We start from the raw sequence: 10,501 nt of genomic DNA on the forward strand, positions 1-10,501 counted from the left end.
GAAGACTTGCAACTAGGATGACTCCTGGAAGGATAAGTTCAGCTGTGAAAGTAATGTCACCCGCACAGAAAAATGGGATTGTGTCAATGGGATTTGGTTCACTTCTTCATATTGACATAGACACTACTCCGGGTTTACTTAACTACTATCTATTAGATCACTATGATCCAGATAGTAGCCGTCTAGTTCTGGAAAATATGGTCATAACAATTACGAAAGACACAGTGCATGACATATTGGGTTTACCAAATGCGGGGGAAGACTTTCTGAGGTTGAGTAGTTGTGATAAAGATAATGAAGTTCTGCAAGAATGGAAAGACCAATATGATAAAAAAGGGTTCAATGGTGAAGAATACCTGAAAAGGATCAAAAACACAAAGCAAGACAGTCTTATGTTTAGGCTGAATTTCCTGACCCTTTTCATTAACACATTTGCTTAATCAACTTTGAGTGGTACCAATCAAATTGATGTTGTGAATAAGTTGGTCTTGGTAAAGGACTTCTCTAAAATTGATTGGTGCAAGTATATCCTAGATTGTTTGGTAAGCAGAAAACAACTGTGGAGAAGAGATGATAAGACATGCTATTACAGTGGACCTATACTAGTTTTGACGGTAATATTGTTGTCTATATTAAATATTTACTTTACTTTATGACAGGAATATGTATAATGAATTACTTAATGAATTTTAATCTTTTTGATGTAGCTGGTGTATGTATATAGAATGAAGTTCACAGGTATTAAGATAGTGCGAAAGGTTACCGTTTGTTAGAAATGTTACGGGTGCTTTACTTGAAAAAATAGAGAAGATGGAGATTAGTGTTGGGGGGTTTGGTAGGCAGTTACCAGAAAACTTTGAGGATATTGGTGATGATTATCGGAAAGAGTCGTAACTGTCTTCCTTAATTGGAAGAGCAAGAACAAGTCTCTCCATTTTTTTGGGGGAGCAGAGCAGTCAAAGAATGAAACAGATCAAATGATTGTTCTAGAATGGCTATTTCCCCGGGATTATTCTGGGGAGGAAGGTTGTAGTAATCACGGACTTTTGAACTCATTTTTTTTTATCAATTTGAGTGAAAGAAAGGAAGAAAGAAGAAAGAAATTATTCCCTTTTTTCTTGTCCAATACCACCAGTACCAGAAATGCATCTCCTTCGCTAATTCAGTGCCAGCCGTTGGTGAAAGACCTGCATGGATCTTCCAAGGAAGACTCCCGATCTTTTTGTCGTCCTTGAAAGAATTTGCATTACAGAGGATAGCCCAAAGGTGGGATACTGGGGTCTTAGTAAGAATCTGTTGCAAGCAAATGCATGTAAGGGAGGAATGCCCGCATTAAGATTTAAAACTTGTCGTCTACTTGAAGGAAATGTTTGGAACAGGAAACTTAATGGTTGATGAAGATGAGATGTTAGACGGGATGATGAGGGATTATGGTGATGAGGAGGTAAGCTATAAATTCACTAAGAATATGGAACAATATTTCTTTCAGAATTGTAAAAAATGATAATTTAATATGAAACATAAACGCAGATGTGGCTGATTTAAATTGAATGAGTTGATTTATAGTTATTGATTTATTTGGAACATTAATGGTTTTAGAATATTAATCATGATATGTTAATATAAAACTTACAGGCATACGTGGCTGTTATCGAGCATAGCTATGGAGTAATATTGTCCGAAAAGAAGAATATTGAAAAGGCTCTAAAACATGGAATTGAGAAATTCCCAGACAGCTTGAGCTTGAAGGAGTGGTGTGAAAAAAATGAAAAATTGTTCAAAGAAGTGAATAATGCAGAGAGTGGAGGAATGAAAGACAAAGAAACTAGTTTTGATGGTCATAGTAACAAAGGAGAGGCAAATGGTGGTAAAGAAGCAGAATTCTCTCCAATTAGAGGATTGGTAGTTCAAGGGGAAAAGAAGGATGATGGTGGAGGTTTCAGTACACATAATATGGATAAGGTAGATAATACAGATAATCTAACCTGTTCACAATTCTTGAAGCATCCTGAAGTGTTGGCAACAGCAATTAAAATGACGGATGAGGTTGTGTTGGAAAGTTATAAAAAAGAGAATAAAGAGGAAAGAAAATCATGGAAACAGTTGAGGTATGTGAGGAAGATGATGACCATGGAAAAAGGGGAAAAAGAGATCAAAAGGTACCTGTATATGGAAAATCACCTTTTGTTGAAAGGATTGTTAGAATGAGTGACAAGGTGAAGAAGGATGAAATGTCGTTATACAACTCAGTTTTTGCATCAAAAAGAGATTATGGGTAAGTTAAATAATACAATTTAGTGGTTTGCTTTTAAAATGGGGTGTTATAAAAGTGATCATTTTATAATTGTCGAGCAGGGAAGAAATATGGAACATTGGTAGCGGGCATGTGTTGCATCAAGGATTCGCATATCATTTTAAAAGCAACACGTTTATTCATGCGATAATCATTGATTGTTGGTCATCATTACTCAACAGAATGGAGGAACTCAGGGATGTAGGATCAGTTTCTAGAGTATTCTTTGACACAATTTTTTGGTAAGTATTTAAACTAAAATTAGTTCCAGTCGAGTAATATGTGTTTTATTGATTGGTTTATTAATCTGTACAGGCAGAAGAGATACTGGGTGGATCATTTTCACCTGAAAGAACTCAAAAATTATTTGATTCGATGTTGAAACTCCACCTTAAAAGTCTACCAAAACAGGAAAAGCTGAAGGATGTTGGACTGGTGATTTAATCAAACCTTGTTTTTTATCAATTACAACCCTAACATACAATCCTATCTTATTGGACTACTATGTGTTTTGTAACAGGTTTTCTTCCCAATAGTTGATAAAAGCAAATATTATCCGATATGCTTTGATCTAAGGGTTCCAACATACTACATTATAGAACATGTGACCCGAAATGGTTCTGTTGAGGAAATCTATGGAGTAAAACACGTTCATGTGGTATGTTGAAGCTTTATTATTTGAAAGATTTAAAATACATGAGTTTATGATTGAATTGTAAAATGATTGTATTCTATCACAGAAAAAGTTGCTTGGGAACTATTTGAAAACAGAGAATTACCAAAAGTCAACAGCTTTCAACAAGATTAAAGCTCGTGTAATGAAAATGACATGGAAAGTAGAGAAAGAAGGATCAGACTGTGGAGTATATCTTATGAGGCATATGGAGTCATATATGGGGGAAAATGAAGGGCGTTGGGATTGCGGTTTTACAGGAAAAAAACAGAGTGATTTACTTGCATTAAATAATCTACGAATCAAATACATGGCAAAGCTTATGAAATCGGAGCACAACAAACATAAAAGTATGTTGGAGAAAGATGCAGAAGCGTATGAGAGGCTTGATCCATTGTAGATATTGGCTATGATGAATGAAGTGAAGGAAATCAGGGAGAAGCAGAAACGTGGAAGGCGTCGATTTTAAGATGGGCATTTTATGATGTTAGGATGGTTGGTGTTGAAAGACTTTTAATAGTATGTTTGGTTTAAGTCTATGTTTTTTATTTAGGGAACTTGTTATGTTGTTTTCTTTTTGTCTAGTATTGTGTGTTTTGGGGTAACAATTTATCATGGTAGGATTGTTATATGGTGTAAGACTTTTGGTAACATGGTTTGTTTTGTTCTAAGTATTTTGCTTGGGGAACAATGTTGATGTGTTTTATTATGTTCTAGAATTGTTTGTTTTTTAGAAACAGTTGAATATGAATGGTGTTTGTTCTAGTAGATTTTTTTTTGGTAATCATTAGTATTTGATTGATGTTGGAATGTGTATATGGATATGAAAGTTATGAAAATATGCAATGTGTTGGAAGATGGTTTGTAATGTACAGGTAAGTTTTGTTTTTAAAGAATGTAATTATGATATGCATTTGTTGTGGTAGTTTGATACAAGTTAGTGTAGACAGTTTTGGTGTATGTAAATTGTTTTAAGTGTATTTACATGATATTCTGATGGAATGTATCTGTTTGAGTACAAGTGGTAGAATGTATGAAGATTATGATTTTCCATGATTGTTTCAATGTTATATGTCATATAGGATACAAAATAGTCATGTGTAAGAATTGTTAGATTTGACTGTACATAATGTTCTGGAAGAATATAAGAGCTTATGTTACAATTGGTAAAGTGTAACAAAATAAGTTGTTGAAAGATGGTTTGTAATGCACATGTATGTTTTGTTTTTCAAGAATATTATGTGTACATTTTCCCTCTCCATTAAAATAGGAAACTGCTACATTTTATGTTTACAAGATATGCTGACAGAATATGTGTGCTGTTTTACAAGTGGTAGAATGTATGAACATTATGATTTTCCATGTTTGTTTCTATTTTGTATTTCAGATAGGATGCACATTAATCGTGGTAGAATGTATGAAGATTATGTTGTTACAAATTAGGATACTCATTAATGGTAGATAAGAATTGTTACAAAATATGCAAAAGTGTATAACACTGTATGACAATTTTATTAAATACTATGAAATTTGTAAGCAGTAAAATAAATAAAGATGAAACAAAAAAGTTTTACTGTAATATAATATTAAACGAAAAACTACATATAAATCATACTACTTAGACACGTTTTTTAAGAGGACAATTTCGTTTATCATGGTTAGCCATCTGTTTACATAAAGCACACTTTCGCTTAGGCTTCGAACACACTTTTTCCAGCATTTCTTTTTTTGATTTTAATCTCTTACCACGACTGCCAGTTCCCTTATTACGAATATCGGATGGGTTGCCAATATCGGGAGCATCATTAGTTAATTCTACGCCTATAATCTGGTTGTAGAATGATTCTCTTGATGGCATCTCAGGGGCTGGACAATCATCTACAAATTTTTTCTTCAGCTTATTCAACTCTTCAAGGTATGACTTTAACTTCGATGCATCATGGCTTAAAAATGAAACACAACGATCAACGTTTGAAAAAATTTCAATAGCCGTCATGTCAGAGTTAGAGTCTAGTAAAGAATTAGAAAAACGCCTTTTAAGCAATTATGTTGGAACAACATCCCGACGCCACCGTCTCATAATGTATTCTTCAGGAATCTGTTGAATACTATAGTACTTAAAAACACAAAATATGTGCCTACACAAAATACCGACATGTTCAAAATGCATGCAGGTACATTTGTATGAACCATCTGTTGTTGAGTGTGTAACCTGGAATATGTATGATAAAATATGAGTTTCAGTAATAAAGTATTGTTGTGTGATTAAAAAAAATAATTATGCATTGTTAAAGTAATAACGTACGATGTATTGGGTATCCTCTGTAAGACGATCGTAATGGTATTCCTCAAGTTTGTCATCAACAACAGGACTTGATGGTTGCCTTGTTGTTATGTTCTTTTGCTTCTCCAAAACAATAATAGTGTCAACACAATTATTAGAAGTAACACTCATTTGGAAACAAGTGTTATCAGAATCTGATATCTCTTTCTGCACCTGATAAAAAATTTTACGAGTGCAAACCTTTGAAGCATGTGGTTCAATTGGACTAGATGTGATGAATCTAGGAAGTGTTGTAGCAGTGTTAAAGTCGTTGACAACTTGATTACGCCTTTGCCGTTTCATAACACCCTCAAATGTCATCATAAACATTAAGAGAAAAGAACCAGTAAGGGTATTGTTCTGAAACGACCAATTTTGGCCTTCCGACAATGATGTAGTTCTCATAAGACCAGACATCGGTATGTCCTTGAAAAATGTAGGTACCCAACGTCTACGCAACCCATACATCTCTTGCAACCACTTGTTATTTGAAATGTTAAACTCATTTAAACAAGATTTCCATTCCTTTTCAAAATCATGTGGTTCCAGCTTAGAATTCCAAATTATATAGTGAAAACGCTTTCGAAAGGCTGAGTTTGTGGCTAGTTGCGATGTTATCTGAAAAAAAATATATGTTAGTATAAAATAAATAATTGTGCTGCACAAGGAATGCAGGGTCTGAATGGTGTAAACTATGAATTCTAACAGAATGTCGCTTAAAATTCTAAAAGAATGTATCTTAAATTCTAGCAGAAGCTGGTTATGAATTGTAGTTGTGGCATAGATTTTGTTCTGAAATATTTTATTTCTGATTCAACAATATGTGCTAACAAGGTAAACATAGTGAGTTTGGGTTGAATATAAAAAAAAAATATTCACCTTGTTTGGAAGTTTTTTTGTAATATGCCACATACAAAACCTATGTGCTGACATTGGAAATACTTCATTAACAGCCTTGTTTAAAGCTGGATCTTGATATGTAAGAACAAGTGTAGGTTGTTTTTTGAATGATTTCAAAAATGCTCTAAGTAGCCAGGAGTAAGAACTAGCATCTTCTCTACTCAAAAGTCCAGCACCAAAAGTCACACATTTCTTATGATTATCTATCCCAGTGAAAGGTACGAAAACCATATCATATTTGTTTGAAAATATAAAACTTGGTAAGCGTTATTGGAAGCAAGAAAAATTATGTGAAAACATTGCAAAATTTATAAATACTTATTCATGCTGAATGTGGCATCCAGAGAAACAACGTCTCCAAAAGCATTGTAATTGTACTTTGCAGTTTCGTCAGCCCAAAAAATCGAATTCAATTTTTTCTCAACAACTCTAAAATCGAAAGAAAAACTTGGGATATTTTTTTTCCTTTCCAGAATCTTCACTACAAGGAATTTTGCATCCCTGGCACCTATGTAAGAATTGAGATTTCTCGTACTGTTCTTGAAATCAGAAACCAACCCACCTCGAATGTCAGAACCACCTTGAAGTCCGGAATACAATCTATGTGCTCTTGAGGCACCAATATTTTGCTTTGACAAGTTATGAATAAAGATCTCCTGTGAATAATCAAGTTTCATCTTTGTACGAGACAAAAACATATTGTCCTTACCAAACAACTTATGATTATGTTGTTCGACAAATTCAACAACATTATATTTATTAGTACCATGTACTAGAATAACAACAATTTCCGCTTTGCATTCGCACCTAAATGAGTATTTCCTTCTCTGAATCTTATTATGTTGAGGGTCCAAAGTATCCACTTTAGCGGTTGTTGGTTTACCTTCCCGATTGCATAACAAATGTCGTTGTGTGGTAATGCCAGATTCGGTTGTTCTAAATGGTCCAAGCCTGACATCAAAGCCTGCTAATGATGCATAATTGTAATACATTGATAATGCTGCTGTATATGAATCAAAAATTGAATTGATTTTAGGTTTGATGTTGTCTGAAACAATAGGAATCCAATACGATGATCCACCAGGAGAGACATAATCATGTGTAACATGAGATTGTTCTGCATAAAAGAATAGTTTATTAAACTTTTTTTTTCATATACTAACCTTTCTGAAATTCAATGTTATCATCGTCTATAGTATAATCTGCCTCATTATCATTGAACTCGAATTCGTTTTCTGCATCTTTTAATAAGAGTATGTGTAATGGATATGTAAATATATATAAAAACGAAAAAAATACTTAAAATATATCACCTGGGTTATGATTACTAGAATCACCGAAATGATATTCGGAATTGTCATATATGTGATCTTGAATGTGTTCTAATGGATCCTCATCTTTGCAAGTGCAAGTTACGCCATAACACAAAAAACAATATAAAATTTCAACATTATTATTATACAAATTAACAAATATTAAAAACTTATAAAGTAAATTTTTACCTAAATTTAGATTGCTAATCTCAGATGTTTGAAAGTCGACATTATGTAGAGAATCATGATCCCGTAACCTGAAATCTTCATACTCCTTAGGATATTCATGTTGATCATGAATATGATCGTCACCAGCTGATACTGTATCATCCATAAGATAAGTAACAGCACGATTGAACACCAGTTGATTGGAGAAAGCAAAATAAATTCAATATTACAAACTTTAAGCCAATTCAGTATATATTAAAAAAGGAGAAACCGTGTAATTGATATGTAACTAAAAATGCGTGATATCTGTATTCATTGTTATCAAATATTTGGTTTTTTAAAATTTTTAGAAAGATTGTAAGGATAATAATCAACACAAAATCGTATTATTCATCATGATATTGTAAATATTTGACATATTCAATTTCCAAATATAATAACTTGCGTAGATATGACTTCAACACATCCTGCGTTTTAAATTAAACTTTTAAAAAATTAATTCTGCAAACTTTAAAAAAAATATATAATGAATTTACAAATGATTTCTGGTTTGTTATGACATAAACGCGTATACTAAATAATCAATTAATATCAAAAGAGTGTTATTCTGTGAGAAAATCACAAACAAGATCTACAATAAATTTATTTTTCACACATTTGTTTTGTATATTCTCGTACAACTTAACATTGACATACTTATACCACGGTATCATGATACAACAATCTTATTCTGTAAAAGTATATGTGATAATAATAACAGTAAATTAGCATTCTGGTAGAATTTCATCCCAAGAATTCTAACAGAATCTTTGACTAATCAATATGTAAAACGAAATTAGAAACACTTATTCTTTAAGAATAATAAGCATTGTGTTTTTGTTTTTTATGTATATTGTAATCAACAGTTACATTCTACTACTTTTGATAATAAGAATTGTGTTTTTGTTTGTTCTGTACGAATAATAAAAATTATATTTTATATCACACATTCTTACAGAATGTGTACATATAACATTAAGTACAACACAATTTACGAAGAACTGTTATATCCAGAAATATTAGAACAAAAATACATTTACAACAACATCTCTGTAGTCATATGATAAATAAGAAAATGTATGGAATTTTAATCAAACTCAAAATGAGAATTATTAATATTAATTGAATGAAAACATAAACTTACAAGGAGAACCCCCTATACTTCATGAATCCATATCATTATTATACTGAAATAAAACTCCATAAAATCCGATAAGACTAAATTGAAAACATTATTCAGATCCTAAAATATGTTGACGAAGTAAACATCTACTCTCCGTTGACCCTTGCTTGAGGACAATTCCTCCTATCATGACCAACACCAAAACAAATCCCACATTTTCTTATTTTCTTCCGATCTTGATGCACTTGGAATTGATTGACATTCCGATCATTGTTATCAGAAAAGTCTTTCTTATTGTTATCAATATTATCTTTGTTCTGAAAAACACAACAATAAAATTCAAAAAATGAATTTCATCACTGGAATATCGTAAAGAACAAATATGAGATGAATCATATAAATGATTATTCTTAACTATGAATATAAAAAAATTTATATGCATATGATAAACGATACTTCAACACTATAAAAAAATTCCATGAACAACATACCTCCATTAACGAAAAATCAGAATAAGAAAATTGCTCTGAAGATGATGAACTATGAATCTGCAATGGATTAAAACGTATACGATATATATATATATATATATATATATATATATATATATATATATATATGTTATATTCGTTGATAAAATGCATATTTAATAGCCTGATATTTAGGAATTTGATTGATATCAATCAAAGTTTAATTAACTGGGAAAAAATAATTTATATTGCAAGATTACATTAATACCCTTTAAGAATAATTGGTCCACATTTGTCCATACAATAACACAATACTTAGTTTAAACAAATGAACCTATCTCTCTCTCTCTCTCTCTCTCTATATATATATATATATATATATATATATATATATATATATATATATATATATATAGTCTATTTTTTTGAATTAGGTAGCATAAATCCCCATGGTCACCTGACTGGTAAGAAAATAAACTTACCAACCCCTATTATTGATCTAAAAGGCTTCTTCTGCAAACCAAATAAAAGACAAAATAAGAACAACTTGAGTTGACAAGGATAAAAATATAACAACCATATATTTACACACCTCAAATGTCTTTTAAACCAAATATGGTGAACCCATTCTCCTTTGACTTTCCTTCCCTTGCATCTTCAAAGACATTTAGAAGATCAACTTTCCCCTGTTTGGACATAATATTTTGAAATTTTATGTCAAATATTTAAAATATATAATTCGAATTATAAGGTTTAAAGAAGTTTATAGCAGATCCATGTGGTATAGAAGGGAGGCACATTAAAATATTTAACCACACCTTTTATTATAAGGTTTGAAGAAGTTTATAGAATATCCATGTGGTATAGGAGGGAGGCACATTATTAATAAGACACTAACATATAGAAATCAATCTTTGTATAGATTATCATTCAAAAAACTTATAATCAATATCCAATTTCAATATAAGCCTAAACAACTGAACTGAAAAACAAACATTTGCTTGTAGTTACCCAGACCTAATCTAATGAATAAGAAGAAATAACGTGTTAATAAATGTTTCTCCAAAAATAATCCATACTTCAAAATTGAGTAATATAACCAAAATCAAAACCAATATATTTTGACTTATTTTGAATCTCAAAAGTGGAAGTACAAACCTAAAACAATTAAGTACAACATGGAAGTTGAAGTTAAACAT

General features: G+C 31.5%; 2 protein-coding genes across 2 annotated transcripts; one reads left to right on the forward strand and one right to left on the reverse strand.

Annotated features, from left to right (window-relative positions):
* Window positions 1-2,627: 2,627 nt before the first annotated feature.
* LOC145169391 (uncharacterized) lies at window positions 2,628-3,562 on the forward strand. Its single transcript, XM_079087957.1, has 3 exons — window positions 2,628-2,728; window positions 2,814-2,951; window positions 3,034-3,562. Exons 1-3 carry the CDS (start codon window positions 2,669-2,671, stop codon window positions 3,364-3,366), a joined length of 531 nt encoding a protein of 176 aa, XP_078944083.1. The 5' UTR covers window positions 2,628-2,668; the 3' UTR covers window positions 3,367-3,562.
* Window positions 3,563-5,244: 1,682 nt separating this feature from the next.
* Window positions 5,245-6,420, reverse strand: LOC145106956 (protein FAR1-RELATED SEQUENCE 5-like). The gene is made up of 2 exons (XM_079043867.1): window positions 6,169-6,420; window positions 5,245-5,907 (listed from the first exon to the last, which is right to left on the reverse strand). Exons 1-2 carry the CDS (start codon window positions 6,418-6,420, stop codon window positions 5,245-5,247), a joined length of 915 nt encoding a protein of 304 aa, XP_078899993.1.
* Between the last annotated feature and the right edge of the window lie 4,081 nt (window positions 6,421-10,501).

The sequence above is a fragment of the Lactuca virosa genome, chromosome 4 (assembly GCF_052849685.1).
Source record: "Lactuca virosa cultivar CGN04683 chromosome 4, Lactuca_virosa_CGN04683_v6, whole genome shotgun sequence".
Lineage (NCBI taxonomy): Eukaryota > Viridiplantae > Streptophyta > Magnoliopsida > Asterales > Asteraceae > Lactuca > Lactuca virosa.

What these genes read in the sequence shown, in the direction of transcription:
- LOC145169391 (XM_079087957.1), top strand. Translation starts at nt 2,669, where the DNA reads ATGTTGAAACTCCACCTTAAAAGTCTACCAAAACAGGAAAAGCTGAAG. An exon ending in AGCTGAAGGATGTTGGACTG is followed by an intron (nt 2,729 to 2,813) that starts GTGATTTAATCA and finishes GTTTTGTAACAG; the next exon opens with GTTTTCTTCCCAATAGTTGA. An exon ending in GAGTAAAACACGTTCATGTG is followed by an intron (nt 2,952 to 3,033) that starts GTATGTTGAAGC and finishes ATTCTATCACAG; the next exon opens with AAAAAGTTGCTTGGGAACTA.
- LOC145106956 (XM_079043867.1), bottom strand. Translation starts at nt 6,420, where the DNA reads ATGGTTTTCGTACCTTTCACTGGGATAGATAATCATAAGAAATGTGTG. An exon ending in CAAAAAAACTTCCAAACAAG is followed by an intron (nt 5,908 to 6,168) that starts GTGAATATTTTT and finishes ATTTTTTTTCAG; the next exon opens with ATAACATCGCAACTAGCCAC.